Below are 22,828 nucleotides of genomic sequence, written 5' to 3'. Positions count from 1 at the left end.
AAATTAACTTGTCAGTTTTCCTGTAATAGACAAGCTAACTCAGATTCCTACTAATACATTCCTATTATGTTAATATTTTGTTATTTTGGCACTTGAGTTTAGCATATTGGCTCAGGTCCTACATGTGAATTTAAAACTTTAGGATAAAAAATGTTTAAAAAGCGATTTTTAGAGTAGTTTCAAAGTGTGATTGCAAGCAAACACCAAAGCCTGTTTTTTATTACTGGACCACTCAAATATCACCAGCTCATCAATTTACCAGCCACTGTCAGAAGAGACCCAGTTGCTAAAGACCACTCGTTTTTCACTGACATTTGGTGCTTGACAGGTATTCATGTCAGACTCTGCTGTGATGTTATTTTGTGTGTGAGCGGGGGTGTGAGCGTTTTCCAGCTGCAGGAGAGGATCGATAGAATAAACAGAAAGGAACGCTTGCTGCACTCTGGTTTCTACCTTCGTCGAAGTCTGCATCGTCCTCGGTGTGCTGAGGGAAGGGGAAGCAGTTGGTGATCTCCAGCCGGTCCTCGACCACCAGGCCCAGCAGGACGCCCTGAACCACCTCGCTGCCTTGGCCCTCTTCCTGGTAGTGCTTGATAATCTTAAGGACCACCTGCAAAAAAATAAAATAAATTTAAAAAAAGAACACCTAGATTTACACCAACAAAACAGAGAAAGAGACAAAGGAATGTAGGCTTTTACCCTCCTTTCAATAAAGTTTATGGAAGATGATTTCATTTTCTGAACTGCGGCTAATTTATTTATCTTGCATATTTTTTGTGTGAATTTGTGGCGGCTGCTGCTTGTTGTTACTGCAATTGATCATCCTTTGATTTCTTTTCCTCATCTCTCCTGCTACAGAAAAGTGTTTTTTTCTTTCTCTGTTCTCACCATGTTCTTTCTTTTTTTTTTTTTTTAAACACACATTATGTTTTTAAACCGTATAATTAATACCAATGGGAAAACATGTAGCCAAATATATCAGCTATTTCCTTCCAGTGTGTATTAAAATTGTATTCTAATGTCTGGGAGAGCATTGTAGGACTATAATGTTGAGTTAGTACTTGATTAAAAAAAACACTGTGTGCAGTGATTTGTGAACATATTGTAATTAATAAGGAAAGGTTATAATGATCAATATTTTTCAACATACTGAAGAAATAAAATAATGAAAATATCAATGGTTAAGTAAGTTTATTGTGAGCTGATACAAATTATGAAAAAGTCGTTGGTATGACAAACATGTAAAAAGATGGCCGTGTGTCATTCAGCCAGGTCTTTCCTCCCTGCAGCAAGCAGGACAGTCATGTAGGGGATTTGATAGATTGTAAGAATGGACTGGATGTGACGAGGTTACATAAATACTGTTCCACTGCATTTCAAACTGTTATATTTCTCACATTTTTTTTCTTTTTTTTTTTTTTTAAATGTGTGCGAGTGTGCAGGTGTTCATCCCTCCCCTTAGCTGGATCACCACCTCCACCCTCTAGAAAACCTATTACACAATACTCCTACTCTGCATCTTTTGAGAGTGAATTTTGGGATGCAATGCTTAAGTCACAAGTTTGCAGCATTTCTCACAGTTGCCTGATGCCTAGTAGCACCGCAGCTATCTGTGCGGGACGGTAGCTGAAGTTAAATGGGCACGCAACTTCTCCGGCATATCTAGCACATCACTAAAAAACACCCCTTACATCAATACTAAATTACATAATAAATCCTCCACTGGAAATCTGCTCTCTTCGCTGGGCGCCGAGTCTCTAACGTTAAAAAAACACAAAACTGCCGAAAACCTTTGTGTTGTGTTCACAGGAGATTCTGGGACAAGTTATTCAGGCAATCGCTGGCAGTGGTTGAGTGTTAAGTTGAGTGCTAAGCATCACCTGCAGGCTTCAACACTGAAGCATCACTGATCTTGACTGCGTACAAGGCCAGTCAGTATTCATGCAATTTGAGTGCCGGAGAGGGAAGAGGCAGCTCATATGAAAGAATAAAACCTCAATCTAGTGAAATTTTAGGAAAAAATACTACCCTCATACAGTGAGAGGGTATATTTGGACTTCCCACATCGTCGTGCCTCATCTGGACAGTGTCCATGCATCATTGTGTGCGTTTAATTTTTAATGCCAGATAAAAATGGGCCAATAGGACGAGCCCCCCACACATGATTGAGGAGCTGGTTTAAGCTCTAATGCTGCATCACAGACACCAAGGACTGCAGGGAAGGGCTATGGCTTAATTCTACACACACAGACACACAATTCATAAAAATGCACATACACACACACACACAGACCCATCATGAGCCACACTGACCGTCAAAAAAACCCACAAACACAGCGGAGCCAAAGAGTAGAGAATAAGGCAAAGCGCCTAAATGAGCAGGAACAGGACAAGGAGCTGAAAGCATAGTGTGGAGGGGGAGCGCATAAATCACGCTGATAACAGTGTGGGCAGGTCACAGCCAGAGGCATTAATAATACACACATACACGCACGCATGTAGGAGCGGGGTGGCAGTCCTGAAGCCAAGCTCACAACAAAGCACCCATCACCACCATGAGGGAGTCCTTACTGGTCTTGCTCTCTCACACACGCACGCACACAGTTGCATCCGTCCTCGGAGATGATTTATTTCAATGGAGCAGCGGACCTGTCACGCAACAAGTAAAAGAGCTGGGGGCACGAGAAGAGAGACGATACGGGGTTGGAGTGGGGAGAAAAACAAATCGTGTTCCCTGCCTGCATGCCTTGGCTTCTCTGACTGAGAGGGGAGGAAGGTCTGAACAATAGGTCAGAGGAGGGGAGGGGAGATGGATGGAGAGAGGGAGAAAGTGTGAGAAAATGTAAGAATGAGAACTCAAGTCGGGAAGATGAAGGAGTGGGGCGAGACGAGAGCGAGCAAAGAGGAAAATGTGAGCAAGAGAGAGAGAGGAGGAAAAGGGAAATTCTGAGAGCAGGAAGGGACCAGGTAAGGGTGGGAAGAGCACACAGGTAAACCAATGAGATCAAAGGAAACCAGGGTGGGATGAGGAGAGTGAATTCCTGGCAGCACCCACCCCCCCTTCCTCCAGCGTCCCTGCACTCCTTTGAGCATTTGGCTCCTTTTTCTGCCAGCAAATAGCTTTTCTAGTCCCCCTCCATCAGTGAGAGCAGATAGCACAGATACACAATGCTTTCAGCTATCTAACTCTTGGCAATCTGACCATCACACACTTAAATAGCAGCCATGTGGGGGGAAAAAAGGAGGAGGTGAAAGATGGACAATTGGACAAAAAACAACTGCAAGAAGGTCAAATAAATGAAGCCAAAATTTGAGCGGGACTTTACTAAAAGCTCCTAAATGTACAGAAAGGCTTTGAAGAAGAAGGGAGCTGAAGAAGAGCAGGCACTAAAAAGGAAGAAAGGAAGGAAGGATGGATGGAGGGTTCTGTGGATTTGTTGTGCTTGCTTCCTGGTGCTGAGTAAATGCCATCAGGTATTGTAAGCAAAGCCTGGAAAGCTCCAAGTTTGCCCGCACGCACTTTCCCCACTTCTCTCTCTATCACACACACACAGACACACACACAAATACAACTTTATTGATCTAGCTCAACAGCAGCTAGCTAGCCCAGTGAGCTCACCTCATGTGGAGAGGCACCAAGATTGATATGTGGACAGCGTATTATAAATCAACAGGCTTAAAATTGAATTGTGCAAAATCAATTGCGGTCCAAATCCCCCGTTGGCTGCCTTTAATTCTTATCATAAATCTTTTCTCTCGCTCACACAAAAAGGGGGCTCATATTCCCGCCACAACAGAGCTCAAGTTATGAGAAAGTACAGCGAGAGAGACGATCTCGTAATGAGTTTTTCTTTCTCACGCCGTCGATGTGGAGGCGCGCTCTACACTCGACGCCGCCTGTAATATACTTGACAGAGACACGTTGGCACTGCATGGCAGGAGGGGGGGGCTGTCTGTAGGGTCGAGTTTGGCATGAGTACCACGGCGGGTTCTAACTTCGCTCAGTGTGTTTTCGTTTGCTGGCCTGAGATCTTTTTTAAAAACGTGTTTGAGTTTGTTTTTTTAGTTGTTGTTGGGCTGAGTCTGATTTGTAGTGCGAAGTAGTCAGACGCTGAAATATGACAGCGACCCTGGCAACAACCTAACCGACGGCTCAGGCTTTATGGCAACGCGAGGAAAGAAATAATATATAAGTGAGTTTTAACGACAACGCCTGCACACAGAGATTATATTCACACTGGAGAGATTCCCAGCTCTGCTCGCTTCGCTCTTTAATAGCTGCCTGCTACTATATTTCATTTGCAGCAGTAATTCTCACACTAAACATTATTAGAGGACTCGCACGTCTCATACAAAAAGACATCTTCAACCTCTGAATGTGTGACTATTCGTTCAATTCGCACACTTTCACACTATGAATGCTGAAGGTATACCAGGTTACAACAGTGCAGTTAAATGTGGGTCCTAACCTGTCTTGTATAACCTGGTTTTTCTAACCAGGTTACTTAAGTGCACATAAACCCACTGACTCCAAGACTGCCACACCACATAAAATGTTCATGAAGTCAAACCCTCTTTTGATACTATTTACGGTTATATACATTCTGTAATTACCTCCCTATAAATTCATCTTCATTGTTAGTGTCGGAGTCTGCCATTCATGGACTGCATTCAAATTGCCTGCAGATGAATAAAGGGATTCACAGGAAACAATGCCTGCGTGTAATCCAGCATTAGCAGTGTTATTTTTATCTCATTGATATCAGCCTCTGTTCACTTCCCTAACGCATAATGATTTATGTTAAGTTACTGCTGATGCAAACCCAACGTTTCCTACTGCTGCCGCTTCTCATTAAAACATTCAGCTGACAACTCTGGGTGGCTTTTATTGTGCAGCAGTCACAGGAAATGCAAAACAAGTCAGTAGGTTTCTGTTTTTTTCCCGCCTCATATCTGAAGTGTTTTTTTTCTTTTCATATAGTAAGGGAACAATAAGGAGCAGCCACAGTGAGCTGTTAGATGAAGAGCTGCAGGCGACAGGCTGCACACCTTCAATTTGTCTGCACTTCACTGCACTCTGCTGTTGTGTGGAAAACAACTGGCACTGCGTGCTACATCAAGTCGTATTGTTGCTGCAATTTCTCTTGACTGGAAATTTTCATTAAAGCCATGCACATTTGTTTGGCTGTGCTGTAAACATGATAGAATGACCAGTACTGGATGTTTGAGGACAGTACTTCATCAATATATGTGAGGTTACAAAAGAGAAACAATGACGGATCAAACTAAAGGAAACCAATCTTAATACTATATTTTGAGGATTATGACCAGTAACCAGATCAATCACTGATATATTGCAACAAGCTAATATAGACAGTCTAGCTCTAATAACTCAAATAAGATACACCAGTTTAGGGATGTCCTGATCCGATATTTGGATCGGATCGGCCGCCGATATTAGCAAAAAATGCATATCAATATCGGATCGGCCTGCACGGGAAAATCCTGATCCGGACTCCCGATCCAGTTTGTTTTCAAAACTCCGGTCCGTGTTTTCCAGCGCACCGATGTAGGTAATCCATTCCAGTTTTTTTCAGCTTTGCCCCCCAAATCCGCAACCTGTCCAGCATCCCACTATTTATTTTCTTCTCAGCTTTTTTGTGTGTTTTGCTTTTTTAATACAGTTTACAATATTGTTTGCACTGATGGCTTTTTAAGCCTTGGTTTACACTCTTGTTGTTCAAGAGCAGAGCACTGATGCCAATTCAGTTTGTGTGGTTAATTGACTATTTATTATTTTGTCTATTTTGTGTTTATTTAACCCTGTTAAGAATAAAAAGGTCAGCTTCTCATTACCAACCATTGTGGATTATTCAAACTAACCTAATTAAGTTGGATAGTTGTTCTTAAGAGTAAAACCCTTTTCAACATGAGTATAACAACAAAATAAGTAAATATCTTTAATCTTTAATACATGCTTGGATCGGCCGGTATCGGCCTATGCTAAAAGCTACAATATCGGTTTCGGATCGGAAGTGCAAAAAGCTGGATCGGGACATCCCTACACCAGTTGCTGTAACAACAGGTGTCACCAAATCAACCAAGCAAACATTAACATCTGGTTCTGTATTATTAAAAAAAAGCTGATAGGGCAAACACAGTGCATGTTCTGGACAGATGGGAAAAAATATTTCTACACTGGACAGTCATCTCTTGTGTCTGTGTACAATACAGCTAATCAGTGTCACATCATGTGGTGTGAAACATCTTCCTGACGAGGCTCGGTTTGAGAAACCTGAGGCAAGTGGAAAGGTCTCAGGGGGAACAGGAGACTGTTCTGGCACAGTGTTTTATTCATTCATACGCTCACTGGAAAAACCCCAAGAAAATGTCTGCCACTACTGAAAGAAATGTTAAAATTAACCTGAGATTGACACTTTCCCCTTCCCTTTTTATCCCCCAGAGTTCTCACATCGCTATGCCAAAACGTCCTCTACAAAGGGCTCTGGTGGATCCTTAATACATGGGAAGTGACTGCTGCCTGTGACTGATGTATGTCATGTGTCAGAATAAATGTGTGCAGTCTTTTTAAACATGCAGGCGATTGTGTGATCTCAGTAGGTGTTTAATAGAACTCGTCACAGTGCAGCACTCCACTCGTGCGGCAACGTCTCCGCTGAAACCTCTTCAAAAGCGAGGAAACAAACCAATTCTACTACACAGCAGTGGTGATGCTGTCTGTGGGCAACCCTCGAGCTAAACCTCTGACAGACAGGTCATGACGCAACACAACAGCAACTGCTGCATATCAAAGCACTCAGGTGAAAAACGTTCATAACTCTACCTGAAAAAGATACCTTTCCTTCAAAAGTATGCATCCAAATGAGGTCACACACTAAACAAGTCTCCACTGTTTTTAATTAAACTGCTGCGATTAAAATGTTTGGTTGATAAGGCTGAGAGAATGAATTAAGAAAATCTCATTAAGGGCCTAAATATTACACATTGAGGTGAAATATTTAGATTTGAAATTAGGGCCCGAGACTCTAGGGCAACTTTAATGAGCAAGATAAAAGGAAGGCAGCAGCTGGCAAGTTAAAGTCCTGCTACTGCACTCAGGCACACCAGGCAAATGAGCTGCTTTGTGTCCAGTGCAGTTCAGGGCAGGAGAAGGGAGAAAGCAAGAGCACAGCAGTGAGGCAAGTTTGTCCTCTGCTGTTTATACTGGGGTACTACAGAATCAAAGCTAATGGGCCACAGTTCAGCTGTTGAATATCATTGGTCAAGGATTAGTAAGAAAAAGACAAAAAGTAAGACACAAGAAAAGCTAAAAAGGTAATACTGCCTAAAAATATATTAAAATCTATGTGTCCAAAAAGTCTAAAGCCAAAGACAAAAGTAAACAGGGATGTATTTGCTTACAAGTTCCAAATGCACTTTCAGATACACTTCATGGCAACAGTGCCACTAAATCCCCCACAATGTGAAATATATTGTGTTACAAACACAGTGAGCTGGAAGGAAACTGACAAAATAGACTACAGAGAAAGTGCTCATTGATTAACTTTATTTTTTAAAGAAATTTAGTGACAATCAAGAGTTGCTTAGTGCTCTACAGGCAGACTGAAGCGGGCTATAGTCATGTGTTATTTAAAAATTCCCCCCTCTTTACTTAAATGTTTTGCTTATTGTGAATCCACTAGGGTGTTTGACCCTCACTGTGCAAGGCCAGTGAAAATGCTCTGTGCACAAATTATATCTAAATTTAAGGCATGAACATTTAAGCCTGATTTGAGACATTACAACTAACTAGGAGTCAATCATAGACAGCTTACACAATGCACACACACACTGAGAACAGACTTTCCAATGAAGTAACCTTTTAAAAACAGCATATTCATATCTTTTGGGTTTTTTACGATTGGAAAAGGATAGTTTTATTTTATCATTTTTGACTAAGTAACTGAACTTGACAGTGGAAAAATCAGACAGAAAATGTTATCTAAAGCATATTAAAGCATATTTAAATATAATCTTTAACGTCAAACAAACACAATGTGTAAAAAAACAAAGCGCAGCCTACGAGCAGCTATAACTTTAGCCGATCTTGGGGTTTTTATACAGTTACCCTCAACTGGAAAGTGGTCTATATTCAACCAATTAACCAGTTTAACATTGTCTACATACAGTATGTTCAGTGTGTGGCTAGTAATTGTGTTAACTAGCCACCCAGTTTGACCAGCCTACCGTCTGTTTAAGTTGTGCCCCTTCATCAGTGTCATACTGCAACCCTCCCAAACTAGCTAACATTAGCATTTAAAAAAGGCTCAAATTCAGGAAAATAAGAGAATAAATGTAAATTCTTCTTGTTGGCGATGACATTTAATTATAAGATAAGATAGAACATGACCAGACGAAGCTATACACTATATTTAATATTCAATGTAAGAGATTTAAGGCTTTTAAAAAGGAAATATAGGCGTTTTGTTCGTGTTTTCAACAGCAGCAAGTCACCAGTTAACACGGTCACTATTTAAACCGCACCACCGGTCCAGTGTTAGCCTGTTATTAGCCTGGAGCATAGTTGTAGAGATTGTAAACAGCGAATACAACACATGTATTTATGTATTTATTATGTCGGTGTATTTTTTCAGTAATATACTGGATTAAACACCATACAATACATAATAAGAGTTGGGAAAAGTATTAAAAACAGTACAAGAAACCACTTCACATTATCTGCCCGCCGCCATGATGATGCTCACATCTGGTAACACTAGGGAGCCTCTTTCTCTCGCATCCGCCACCCAAATTCATCAAAGTGTCACTTACCAGGCCCTCAATCTGGATCTGTTTGACGGGAGAGTCCAAGGTACCGCTGGTAGAAGCCATCACGGCAGTAGGTGCTGCTGAGCCAGAGTCTTTACGTGCAGCCATCGTTAAGCCAACACACGCGGAAAAACGAAAAAGGGAGGACGGTTCTCTGTGACGGACCTTTTCCGTTAAACGCGAGTCCTTTTTTCCTGTCCGTGAAGCAACAAGGACTGAACGCGAACAGTTCCCCCTGGCTGCAACGCTCGTAAATTGTGATTCATTATAATTTAGTGGTTGTATCGAGGGCTATAGCAATTCAATTCCATCTTGGATCTGATAGGCAGAAGTTGAATAGAGACTATTGGAAATTAAACAAAACTCTGTTGCAAAATAAAGAATTTGTAAAGGAAAGCCAAAAATCATCGATCAATTCTGGAGACAAGCAAACACGCTAAAGAAGTTTGGACTATGAAATAAGAAACTTAGCCATACGATTAAGCAGAAGTATCCGCAGATATAATAAAGAAAAAGAACTACAACTTGTCATCCAAATCATTCTATTATCACAGAAAACTGACCCGACCAGCGATGAAGTGGAAGAATTGGCTTACTTGCAGACTTAATTGGATACAAAATCTATGAGGAAAAGGCTAGAGGTGCCTTCATCAGATCCAGAAGGAAATGGCTTGAACAGGGGGAAAAGTGCACAAACTATTTCTTCAATTTAGAAAAAAGAAATCGTGAAATATCTTCCCTGAGCAAACTTATAATTAATAATACTGTATGTGAAGATGGATAACTAATCTCACAATATGTAGTGCGCTTTTATGAGAAGCTGTATCTGGCTGACCCCTTGAACAAAGATAAAATGGCATTATTCCTTCAAACCATACAACTGGATATTAGAAGTATATATGAAGATTTCCAATTAATATGTGATCAGAAAATAAGTATTACAGAGGTGCAAAAATGTATTGATGCCCTTACGGATAACAAAGCTCTGGGGAATGATGGGTTAATAGGGTATTTTATAAATGCTTTAAACAATCAATTGCTCCATTTTTAGCTGGACTGTTTGAAGAGGCTCTAGAAAAAGAGGAACTGCCCCACACTCTGAAACAGGGACTGATAAAACTAATTCCAAAACAAAACAAAAAAAAATAAGCTAAGCACTGAAAACTGGAGACAGATTAGTCTATTGAATAATGATGCAAAGCTTTTCACTCTCATCTTTGCTAAAAGGTTAAAAACAGGATTAGCTGATATTATTGATGACGAACAATCTGGGTTTATGCCAGGAGGGAACATTGTTAATAATATTTGTCTGATATTAGATATGATAGATTATAATGAAATTATACCAGATGAGAGTTTTATTCTATTTGTTGATTTTTATAAAGCATTTGACACAGTCAGTCACCAGTTTTTGCTTAAAGTCATTCAATGCTTTGGTTTTGGATATAGGTTTCTGAGGGCAGTTCAAACACTTTATAAAGGAAGTAATAGCGCAATTAAGGTAACAAATGGTACAACGCCCAGATTTAATATCAGTCGTGGAATCAGACAAGGATGCCCACTAAGTCCATTTTTGTTCTTGCTGGTCACACAGGTCATGGCAACACATATTAAAAGAAGCAACTTTCAGGGTATAAGGGCTTTAGGTAGAGAATTAGCGGATGACACAACAATTTTTCTGTCCAATCAAAATGAACTCGACACAGCTGTGCATTGCATCAGGGAATTTTCTGAGGTTTCTGGTTTGACAAAGAACCTTACTAAATCTGTGCTGTTTCCCCTTAAACACTGTGATCTGGTAGAATTGAGTGAGATTCCCATTAAACAAACTGTGACATACCTGGGTGTAGTACTGGACAAAAACAGGCGCTCGGAGGTAAACTTTGAACCAATAACTCAACAAATAAAAAGAAAATTCAATATGTGGTTAATGAGGGATCTATCCTTAAATGGCCAAACACTGTTATCTAAAGCTGAAGGAATATCAAAATCTGTATATTTGTCTCTAGCACAAGAAATGCCTGCTGTAGTCTCTAAGAAACTAGATCAAATTTTATTCAACTTTATCTGGAAGAACAGGTGTCATTACTTAAAAAAAGATATTTTGTGTAACGCCAAGAGGGATGGTGGCTTGGATGTGTTAACTTTTGAAACATTAAATAACTCTTTTAAGATTAACTGGTTAATTAACTTAAGCAGACAGAAGAACAACTTCTGGAACTCTTTTGCCACACATGTATTTAATTCATTAGGCGGAATACAGTCTTTGTTGAAATGTAACTACAAAGTTGAAAAGCTTCCTGTCAAACTTTCTCAAACAAGCTCTGCTGGCCTGGAAACTGATCTACAAACATAACTTCTCACCAACCACTATATTTGGAATACTGAAGACATCCTTTATAACAACAAATCACTGTTTTATAAGGATTGGATGGAGCATGGAATTTTATTAGTTAATCAACCTATTAACGACCAAGGTTTTTTACTTTCTTATGAAGAATTTTTGTTAAAATTTCAGTTGCCAGTTATGCCGAAGAAATATGCTGTGATCTTTGATGCACTACCACAGGATGTGCTGCAGCTTCTGAAAGGGACTGAAAGAAATACTGCTGTTGCAGAAAATTATAAATGTGAGATTTTTGTTGGCGAAGTAAACATTACAAAAAAATGCTGCTCTAACAGATATCAACGATTCTGCCTACAGGTCCAATTTACTGGTCTGCACAATTTGGAAAGGTTAACTGGCATAAAGCGTGGCTGTTGGTGACAAATTCTGTTCTAATAACAAGGTGAAAGAAGTCTTGTTTAACATATTACATCAAATCTACCCTGCAAAGAAAACACTTGAAAGAATTAAAATGGACATTGAATATTTGTGCGATTTCTGTGGACTTGAAGATGAAACCATCGCTCACTTATTCTATCAATGTACTTACAGTAGAACCTTTTGGAAAGATGTTCAGCATTTTGTACAAGAGAAAACAGAAAGAAAGAGTTGTGTTTTTTCTGTCAGTTGATCATGAGTTTGGGGAAATTTCACATCCATAAAAAGACATCTAAACCAAACGTACTCTTTCGACAAGAACTGCACCGCTATGCTGTCACAATCAAGGACATTAGAAATAAGAAGTACTGCATGAAAAACCCCTTCTTAAATAAAGCACATAAGTATTATGAGCTTAATGTAGTTAAAGTATTACAGTATAAGTATTGGTTTGACTGATATATTATTTGACATCATTACATTATTAATACTGAAGAATCAGTGTGTAAGCAGTATGTTACTGATGTAGCTGCTGGATGTGGAACTAGTTTCAATTACTAAATATACAGTTAGTTAGTTCAGTCCAGTGGTTCCCAATCTAGGGGTCGGGCCCCTCCAAAAGGTCAGCAGATAAATCTGAGCGGTCATGATATGATTAATGGGAGCGGAAATAAGAAAAAACACATTTCTGATACATAAATCTGTTTTCAGTTTTTTCCTCTAACCTTTGATTTTTGATGAAATATTAGATCATTTGAACATTTATTGAAGTTTAGAGGGAAAAATAACTATTTGGTGGACCTGTTAACAACCCAGACATTTGAAATGTGACCCTTACTACACACTGCTGTTCGTAAGACGTAAAAAGTGAGAAAGGTTGTAAACCACTGGTTTCATCTTTAACAATGAGTTGTATTTAATGTTTGTTATATTATTCATTGTGTCAAATCTGTATCTGAAAACTAACTAAAACTTTCAAATATATATAGTGCATTATAAAGTAAAATATTTCTCCATGAAGTGTGGTGCAATGGTAGTATAAAGTAGCATCAAATGGGAATACTGGTGGATAATGGAAAGCACAAGTAGCTCAAAATGTTATTTTAGTACTATACTTTTCATTCAGTGTGTCACTCAGTTGCAGTGTGAAAGCAGCTCGTCATCATTTATGTGATAGATGCTGTAACCTGTAAGACTGAAATTTATCTTACAAATATAGAAAATACTCTACTTGAGTAAACAACTGATTGAGGACATAATTTAAAGTGGAACATAGACACTGTAACACTTGAAGTACATTTATCATTTTGCTATGAAGGAGCCCATTCTATTTGTTTATTTATTTTCTGACATACGCAACTGGCTGTGCTGGTACTGAATTCTGCAATCTATTCCCTCAAAGCTTATTTATAGTAACCAGTAGTGGACCAGAACAGGATGATGGCCTTTTCTCTCCAGTACTGTGGAAACACACCCAAAAATACCACAACCATTAATGTGAATTTTGGCAACATTGAAGTGGGGATATATATAACATAAAAGTGACTGCCTTAAAATACATGTCAAAGTTAAATCTAATATGGTTTCTTTACATTTTCAGAACCAGCTTAATAAACACCAGTGGGAAATGATACTATAAATGAGTAAATGTCCAGTTACCAAGTACTTAAAACACTTTATTTCAAATCTTTACAGATGTATCACAACTAGAACTTACCCGAAGACTACAAAGGTGGGATACTGAACTTAACTGTAACAAGTACATTGCCTAGTTAGATAATGCAAAAAGGTGAACAAGCATAAACGTAAAGTACAAAAGAAAAATATTACATGAAATTTAACTGATAAACTGCCTGAATTATACATCTGAGACATGATATTTAATGCCAGGTGAGCTTTACCAATAGTCTTTTTTGACAGATTAACCTTTTTGTTTATCAAGTGCAACACGGAGGAGGTGGGAGAGGTTACACTTCTGAGCAATAAAACAGTACCTTTCCATAACATGTATAGAGTCAATACGGGGTTTCATGTGAAAATACAGGGCAATCTGCATTATTCCATGTGAGTGGGGCAATGGTACAAAATGTATGGAATGAGAAGACAATGGAAATTTTAACTTACAAAATAAAAAGGAAACAAAATGAAGCAAAGCTTACAAATTGGTGACTGAAAAATGTTGCTTTATAAATATAATTGTTTAACATTCTTCCTCTCTCCATTTGAACCAAATGAATACTGCATGATTCCACCTGTAGTACAGTAAAATGTTTTTTTTTTGTTTTTTTTTTAAGTTTCCAACCCATTCCCCATTACTCCCACCCCTTACCCAGAGAAAAAAATGGGCTGACAGGAAAACACGAAATAAAAAGGCAAAAAGTTGAGTAATTAAAAAAGTTTGTCTGTTGCAAGCAGAGTGTTTGTTCTTCCAATGTCTAGATAAGGTGGAATCTTGGTCCAGCGGTGGCGATGATGTCGCTGTAGGGCTCAGACTGGTTGACCTCAATGGCTTGCTGCTTCTTGAGGACCAGGAAACTGTAAAACTTGGCAGCTGCCTGCTTCTTGTTGTTGTTCCGGCACAATTCAAGCAGGCTGACTGAGTCTGCTCCTGTCTTAGCCATAACGCGCTGTGGGAACAGAAGCTCAAACTGTCAGTCTCAGTTTTTTTTTGTTTTACCCAAGGTGATCAATTATATAAAGGACGCTCATCTCCCCTCGTTTTCATCACTAGGGAGCATATACACTAGGTCAGGAAGCTGGGTTCCCACACAAGATGCTTTACCAGTTTAAACCTATGCAGAACAACTGTTTTGCACATTAATTAATGGCAGATTAATGAAAGGAACATAGTGTGTGAAATCTGCACACAAAATTTTACATATACTTTGAAATATTTGTTTTCAAAATAATTGCAACATGTCAACAGTATTTTTGTACCTGGAGTCCGTGTAGCATCTGCTGGGTTCTTTTGTTCCATCTCTTCTCCTCCTGGTCCTGATCTCCAGTCTGGCCATCCTCTTCCTGAAAACAACAGTCATCAGCATCAACTGATCCAGACTCTCAGAGCAATACAGTCACATCTCTTTTCAGAAAGACATTTCCTTTAGGGTTTCCCATACATTTATTAATTTGTGGCACCCTGCCACGTATTGATTTTCTATTTTTGTGGCTGCACGTCACACTCTCTCATAAACAAATGACAAAAGATCATCTGTGAATAGCACAACGTAACACCCTCCACTACAGTAGATGGCAACATACATCTTTAATGTTGGTTTGTAGTCTGCCAGTAAAAGCAAAGAAGAAGAGAATGGGTGTAGATGGTTGTTGCAGAGAAGACGGCTGGCTGAATCAATCTGGAGATCACGCATGTTTTGTATCATGTGTCAAAACCTGATGCATTCAATATAACTGATAAGTTAGTTTATGTTCTTAACACAATCTCAGAGACCCAACTCTAAGTTATCAAGCTGGGAGGGATAGAACCCTACTGCTGCATGTTAGCTAGAGATACATCGATACTGATACTATTGGATTTTCCTTTTTGAGTGTTTTCTCTTGTTTTACTTTTGAGTCTAAACTGATAAAAGAAGCACCGCTATTAAATGACTACATATACAAATGACAACATTAAAACGTTTCCAATATATAGTTCATTTTTCAGTGTAACAGAAAAAGCAGTTATTTCTCCCCACCTCTTCTTCGTCGCTGTCGTCCTTCTTGTCTTTGCTCTTCTCACCAAGCAGGTCAAGTTCAGGAACAAGCTGGGTAAGGCTGAGGCTCTCCTCTGGGGGCAGATCCACCTGAGGCATGTCTAACCTAGACAAGTCTGAGCGGTCAGCCACCTGCTGCTGCTCCAAGGGAGCCATCTGAAAGACAGAACAGGGTCATCAAGGCTATGTCAAGACTCACTACATCATTTATAACTGATTAAAGTCATTTACTGTCATTTTTCTATATCAGAGGAGACGGACATGATTGTGTTAGGGCTTTGCCACTTAATTATAAATCAAATGCCATTACAGGCCTTTCAAATTCTACACTTTGCCATCATTTTCAATATGACCAAAGATGACAAAAGAACTTGAGTACTCACAGGAAGGGTGCTCTCTTTATCGAGGGTCTTGCGTTTGACACCACGGGGAGTGGAGGGAGGAGGCATAACTGTCTCATCCAGGGTTGTCCTACTGCCTTCCATTGCTGAGGCTGCAAGCATACTAGGCTCCTCCATGATAGTCTGGTCTGAGGGACAGATCAGGGAGATTGTTAGAAGAAATGCCAAAGTAAACAGTTTTATTTACTGACTGATACTTTCTCAGGATGTCAGCTGTCAGTTTTTTTCACTCTCTCACACACAACCGATGACAAGTCCGCAATATGACCTCCTCTCATCTACTACTGCATGACTTACCAATAACATCTCTGTGCTGACTCATGACCTCCTCTCTAGGCACCTCTGGGTTCTCCAGCTCTTTGAGGAACTCATCCAGACTGTCTGCCTCACCGCCCTTTCTCCTCTTTCTCAGCTCGTCTGGCACCAGAGGCGTCAGGCAGCGTGTGAACATCTGACAGAGAGTGACGTTTGGAGAGAAGTATGATTAATAAATAAATAAATAAATGAATGAATGAATAAAATACCTTCATGTCAAGCTTGTGGTTCAATAAAAATGTTAAGTACTGGTGCAAGACAAAAGAAAAAGAGGTCTGCTAAATTATGCAGATACTTTTCATTCAGTATTCTGGAGGGTGCATGTGGGTGTGAAAGGATAGGGAAAAAGATGCAGTCAAAACCAGTAATTTCCTCCAGCTCCTCTTCTTTCAATGTTCTCATTTTAAAATCCCACAACCTGAACTGAATGTCAATGAAAGACACAATGTAATAGATTTAATGTCTCCCCCAACCATTAACCAGTGTCTAAGTCTGACCTACTTGGAGATCAGACCTTTTGCTGCGGTTTGCTGGCTAACATTCTCCAAGCTGTAATATTGCTTGTAAGTGATTTCAGACAGACGGCTGACAGTTTTAGTATGTTCTCAAATAGTTAGGGGTGGATGTGTACACGCACAAATAATATATATCAAGTATTTGTCACCTTGAGCAGCCTCGCGTTCCAGAGAGGCTGAGCAGGAAGAGAGAAGAGCTTCTCAACTCCTCCAGTCTCCTTCCACATCATGAGCTTCTTAGTGGGAGGGGCGAGGTCCAGGGTGGTGACGATGTCTGAGTAGTCAGACAGCTGGGCTCTGATGGTCTTGCTGTCCAACTCCTTCACGCTGTCCACGATCAGCTTCCTCTTACGCTTTGCCTTGGTCTCTTTCACTGGGGAGAGTAAAAATAAAAAAACTTGATTACTATAACCCTCATTACTATCACATCACATAGTTGTAAGGCATATCTTGTATTAATACAATGTTGGTCCAAGTCTTGATAGTAAATACAGAAGACATAAACAATATATGTCACAAAATCCCTAACGGAGGTACTGAAACAAATTAAATACTGAATTTTGTTTGAAATGGGGTGGGGAAAGTTTTCTTTTGAGTAAAAAAAAAAAGCCTTACATCTCTACTGAAAGGTGAAGGAGAATCTTACCAGTGATGTCGATGGGCTCCAGGGCAAAGGCGTCCTCCTCGTTGTGAACCAGTGTGGTCTGTTCTGTCTGGTCAGCCATAGCTGGCAGTGGCTCTGCTGGACCGGAGTCTGGGCTTTCTGGACCCGCTAGACACACAAATTGCACAAATTGAATATTAGTGCTCTTTAAATAGTCACAATGTGCACTCCACCTATAATGGCACACGACTAAGCAGGTTTTCCAGTTCATCTCTGGGATGTGTACTCAATTAAACAAGTGATTGAGACTGTTTGTCACAAGTCTATCCTGTTTCATATCTTTTTCATGAAGGAACAACTTTGCTTTACTTACGTGACTGGAGGTTGTCAAAGTCATCCTCATCATCTCCATGATCTGGAGGCATCATGACACTCTCTGTGATGGCTGGAGGATCATCAAAAATACCGCCTCCGTCTTCAGAGCTCAATAGCTTATCAACTGAAAAAAATCACAAGTCATTTAAATTAACCATCATTCTTTATTACTCTCGAATAGATTTCTCACAGAAAAGCTATTAAAGTTGTGCCATATAGTGTAAAATTAGAATCAATAAAGACATGTGCTCACCAAGCATTCCTCCGTCACTGTTGCCCATGGAGCCGTCCCCAAAGTCATCATACTCCATGTGGTTGGACTTGTCAGGGAGATTAGCTGGACCAGGCTCAGCCTCTAGCAAAAGGTTAGAGGCTGTGGCACCATGCATGATATCCTCCTCAAACGTGCTGGCATCACGCATCATCTCCCGGTCATCCATACCAAAGTCAGCTGAAGAGTACAGGAGGTTATCATTAAATATGAAGAATATTTGTCCTTTTTTCTTTTACACAACAATTCTGTTATCCTGATATAATTTAATGTTATATCTAAAATGATTCTGCACCTTCATAAACTCATGGTGAAATTTAACATGATATAGAAATGGTTTTATCTAGTTATATATATGTGGAAGGTGGTGTTAGTGTATACATTATTTATGTCGTACCAAAGTCATTGTCCTGCAAGAGGCTGAGGTTGCCAACATCTTCCCTCATGGTGATTTCTTCTACTCTGCTCTGGTTCAGGGTGAACTGCTGGGCCACATCTATATCACTGTGGAAAGACAAAAAAAATAGACAGAAGGGTTGAGTACAATGGTGTAAGATGAATCACCTCTAACCAGTGTCAGGAGAAAGAGTCTCTCCATACAGACCAACTTTATTAAATGCGGTACATAAAGAGACAACATGAGATCAGTAGATGTAATGAACTTACTCCAAATCGGGGAGTGGCTGATCGAAATCATGGAACTCCTCAGGTAAGGTGATGGCGTTGTAGGCTGCCTCTCTGTTTTCCTCAGGTAAATCCACCACACCTAAAGACAGATACAAGCAGCACTGCTGTTACACCACAGAACTGTACTCCATGTTGCTAGGCCTCAAAAAATATAACTGTACCACGTCAGTACCACTGCAAAATTTAAGAATCACATAAACACAGCTGGCGAAAGATGGAAAAACCACCACAACCACCTTTAGTTTTTCTATTCTTTCTGTACAGAAAAATGCACAAACGTTGAACTCTGAACTCACGACGATATGCAATTTGTGTTTTTATTAATAGCACACGTCTCCTTACCTGGTCTAAAAGCCATTTTGATCTTGATAAAGGCTTCATTACAGTCAGCAAGCAGGTACTTGGCCTTCCTGTGGTAGATTCTCACCACCCCAAGGAGCAGGTGGCCTGACGTACGCAGTGCCATCTTCACCTAAGAGAAACCATGAAAAACATAAGAAACTTTAAGTCAGTGTAAAAACATGATTATACTGTTATGAGTGCAAACTCACATTATACAGCAACAAAGTACTCTAAATCAGAACAAGACAGCAAAAATAAACTACATCATCAAGATATGGGAATACACAAGTTTTAAATCAACACAAATGCTGTGTTAAAACTGTGCAAGCTGCAAGCAAAAGTTGTGTTCTGTTTCCTTTAATCAAACTTGCTTCAAATGTTGGCAGAAAACATTTTGACATTCCTGTTTTTCTTTATTGAGATGTAACAATAACAGCAGGAGAGAGACATGCTGAGAGACCAGCCTGCCAAAGAAACAGAAGTCTGTCACATGCATAACCAGAAAGCAGAAATTACCTTGGGTGAGATGATGCTCTCCACACTGCTCTCCAAGTTGCATTCGAACACATGGGCCTTCGTTAGCTTCTTGTCCCAATGGGCCGCTAGCCAGATCTTGGCCAGCGGCCCACGTTTGCTGAGGACAAAGTGGGCGTAGAACATTGCCCTGGTTCCCCTGGCTCACACTCACACTGGGGTAACTTCACCTGAGAAGAGATCAAACATTTACATTACCAAATTAGTACTGTGCCATTAGAAAAACATAATTACAACATATAACAAACAAATCCAAATAGCCCAGTTAGTATTAGGCTGCATACTCCTGAGCTCTTTTCACCAACTAGCCACTGGCATTATTCTATGAGGATCTTTGAACCTCTTCTTGGCAGAATTGTTCAAAGTTCAAACAAATGTCCCTTTTTTCACATTGTCAGGACAGACTTTGGGATGGATGTTACAAAAGCTTCATTTTAGCACAATTTAGATATTGAAGACATCTTAGATTCATATTCCTAGCTGATGTTTTGATGTTGTCCTGAAGTAATCCTCATTATTTCTTAACACTTTCCACAATCTGCCTGTTCCGCTGGCAACAAATTACCCCAAAGCACAATACTTCCACCACCATGCTTGACAAAAAGTACACTGTTCTTAAAGTTTTTTTGCTTTGTTTCATTCCCCCCCCACATGATCAGCAACTAACTTGACATGTGTTTTGAAGAAGGGGCTTCTTTCTAGCATGGCAGCCCATGTCAAAGTGAAAGTCAGTGACACCTGTGTTCCAGTAGCATAGAAATCATGGCTGACCTGTTTTTGTTTGGGTTTTTGGTGGTGGTGGCAGAAAGGGACTCTTGGATTACATTTCATCACCTGAACCGATTCTCAGCACAGGATGGCATTTTAGGTTTTTTTCCAGACGTTGGAAAATAAACCACTGTTACTGCTACTTTGTACTTACAAACAATTCCTGACTTGCTCTGAGATGGACCCCAAGACATTTTGACTTGTGTAAATACATTATGTGATTTCTCAGTTCTGTACTCACCTCATTGCAGGTTACCACTGTAATGTTGTGACTCAATCTAATGGCTGCAGTCAAATACCCCATATTTATATGTGTAAGAGGGAAGTTACCCACTGTAATCAATCACAATCACTAACAGGAAGCAACATCAAAGTCAAGAGACATTTTATAGCTTTTTATGCCACCAATTAGGACTGAACAATTAATCTCATTTTATCAGAATCACAATACCGCTGACTGCAATTTTCAAATCCTAGCAGCAATATTTATTAAAAAGGTACAGATCTCCACAAAAATCAAACCATAATCATGATAGTGTTTTTCAATTAAAATGAGAATGATGTAAAAGTTATGATTCCCTAGAATGTCAGAAATCATATCACAATTTCAACGTCAGTCAAAAGAATCGTAATTAGATATTTTCACAAAATCATTCAGCCCTGCCGTTCATTCTTATAATATACAGTATGTAGCTGTATCTATATTCTGGCATACTATAATTTATCACATTTCAGAAGAGACAAATGGATAAACCAAATGTTTTTGTTGTTGTTGTTTATGAAGCAGGGTTAAAAACAAACACATCCAGCACAGTATCATCTACTTAACATGGTAGCCTTTCGGGACATATTATTTAGTTTTAAAAGCTTTGCCATAAAAGTAGCAAATATTGTTTAATTACAATCTCGTTCTTCAGCAATACCATCTTTGGTATCTCTGACTATCACAATATGGGGTGAATTGGCTTACAAAGAAAAAAATGACTTAGTTACATAGAGCTGTTTTTAGATTACAGTAAAAGTCAATGTTTAGTATTGATAACAATATTATATTTTCTACGTCAATTGTGAAAGAGACAATGATAATCGTGGCTGAATATCCTGTTGAAAACGCCACTGGTCAATTAATGTTACAGTAATCCAGTGATGAACCAACACTACCCTCATCATTACATGTTATTGTTGACATGCTACGTTTATTTGATAAAAATGAGTGCATCCTCGGCTAATGAATGAAGCCAAAATAATAAGGTCGCACAAGCCACAACAGATCAAACAAAGCAACACATTGTTTTCTGTGTAATTAAACACGGATCTTTTTTCTTTCTTAGCAAGTTGGTCAAACACGGAAAGATGGGGAACATTACGCCCCGAGTATGCGGATTAGTTTTAATTTTTATAACTTTTTTTTAAAGTAACATTAGCCTACGAATTATTTGACAAAGATTAACTAAGGTTTACGATGTCTCTAAGAAACTTTTTGGTTAAGATAATACGCGGACTTTAGCTTACCTTATAGCTAACTGTAAGCACGTCTTTTATTATGACACATTTAATTAACCTAAACCGTTGCTCAAAGTAAGTAAGATACGGCCGAAACAAACATTTTCTCGAAACAAGCGCTGACTTCATTCAAGTTCCGCCTATTTCCCAGTCAGCAGGGCAAACACTGGAAATGCACATGTTCGTCTAACGTAACGTTTTAACACGTTTCTTACTCCAATCGATCATAAGTGTTTATAACGCACACATATACACAAGTTGGTTAAAGTAAAATTACACAGTTACCTGCGTCTCATGCAGAGTAATTCTAAAAGCGCCAACGCGTTGGTAGATGCCAGTAAGTAGTCGGCGCCATCAAGTGGGATGAACCAAAATTAGCCGCCAGCTAGCGTAAACTACAAAAGGAGCAATGAAACCGTGTGAAGCACAAATGTCTACGTTACCGGATTAACTTGATGTTACTTAAACAGTCTGTAAAACGACGGAGAGAAAACAAGTTCGCCCACGGAAAAAAGAAAGTAACCAAAGCATGGAGGAACCAGGCGCTCGTCGAAGCTGCTCATACTTTTTCCCTCTAGCAGCTCAACTGTGTTGTTAGCTGGCGGCTAACGGCTGCTTGTACTGGGAAGGCCGCGGCGAATAAACTCTACCGTGCATGCTCACTTCGTCTTATAAAATACACCAAACAACGCGTACATAATTCCGCTGCGAACCCCACTTACCGGCAGTTCCCCCTTTTTACACTGAAAATCCAATAATTATGTGATTTCTCCAAGCGAGCTCTCCCCTGCTGTACTCATTAAGACAGCCAAGATGGCGCCAGTCGCCTTCCTCCCGCTCAACGCTGTCCTTTTAAAATCGGCAGGATGTTTACAGTCAAAAATGGCGGAGGAGGAGTCTGCTGACACCGCTGACACTGACAGACAGCCCGCTGTGAGCTAAGAGAGGCGACTGGGGGCGCTGTGGCACAGTGCTCACCACCGACACCGACACCGACAAATCAATAAACATAATTATGAAAATACAACCTAATAAACATGAGTATCTTTTTTTCTTTTAAATGATTCGTATGCATGCACAAACAATAGGTTATTTTGACTGCATATTATTCAATCAATAACATTATTATTCAGTATGTGTATTTATATGATGTATAGCCTATGTACGTTTATAGTATATTTATACTGTGTGCTTAAATGTGTTTAGA

General features: G+C 39.6%; 2 protein-coding genes across 3 annotated transcripts in view; both read right to left on the bottom strand.

Annotated features, from left to right (window-relative positions):
- The window catches only part of LOC133983282 (eukaryotic translation initiation factor 3 subunit H), a 63,453-nt gene extending 54,482 nt beyond the window's left edge, over positions 1 to 8,971 (bottom strand). The window contains exons 1-2 of the mRNA XM_062422317.1: positions 8,833 to 8,971; positions 454 to 610 (exon numbers count right to left, since the gene is read on the bottom strand). Of these exons, the coding sequence (XP_062278301.1) occupies positions 454 to 610; positions 8,833 to 8,937 (262 nt within the window). The 5' untranslated portion in view covers positions 8,938 to 8,971. The remainder of the gene's footprint in view (positions 1 to 453; positions 611 to 8,832) is intronic.
- Positions 8,972 to 13,256: 4,285 nt separating this feature from the next.
- Positions 13,257 to 22,470, bottom strand: LOC133983521 (double-strand-break repair protein rad21 homolog A-like). Of its 2 annotated transcripts, none has more exons than XM_062422622.1 (14): positions 22,344 to 22,470; positions 19,333 to 19,520; positions 18,817 to 18,946; positions 18,454 to 18,553; positions 18,185 to 18,291; positions 17,770 to 17,967; positions 17,515 to 17,640; positions 17,184 to 17,309; positions 16,687 to 16,910; positions 16,005 to 16,158; positions 15,690 to 15,835; positions 15,289 to 15,462; positions 14,531 to 14,614; positions 13,257 to 14,220 (listed from the first exon to the last, which is right to left on the bottom strand). In XM_062422622.1, exons 2-14 carry the CDS (start codon positions 19,474 to 19,476, stop codon positions 14,029 to 14,031), a joined length of 1,905 nt encoding a protein of 634 aa, XP_062278606.1. In that variant the 5' UTR covers positions 19,477 to 19,520; positions 22,344 to 22,470; the 3' UTR covers positions 13,257 to 14,028. The 2 variants fall into 2 exon arrangements, with proteins under 2 accessions (XP_062278606.1, XP_062278605.1); XM_062422621.1 differs by lacking the exon at positions 22,344 to 22,470 and adding an exon at positions 21,907 to 22,278.
- Between the last annotated feature and the right edge of the window lie 358 nt (positions 22,471 to 22,828).

This window comes from Scomber scombrus, chromosome 7, assembly GCF_963691925.1.
Source record: "Scomber scombrus chromosome 7, fScoSco1.1, whole genome shotgun sequence".
Taxonomy (NCBI): Eukaryota; Metazoa; Chordata; class Actinopteri; order Scombriformes; family Scombridae; genus Scomber; species Scomber scombrus.
Note: the sequence above shows the minus strand (reverse complement) of the source record. Positions and strands in the feature narration are given on the sequence as shown.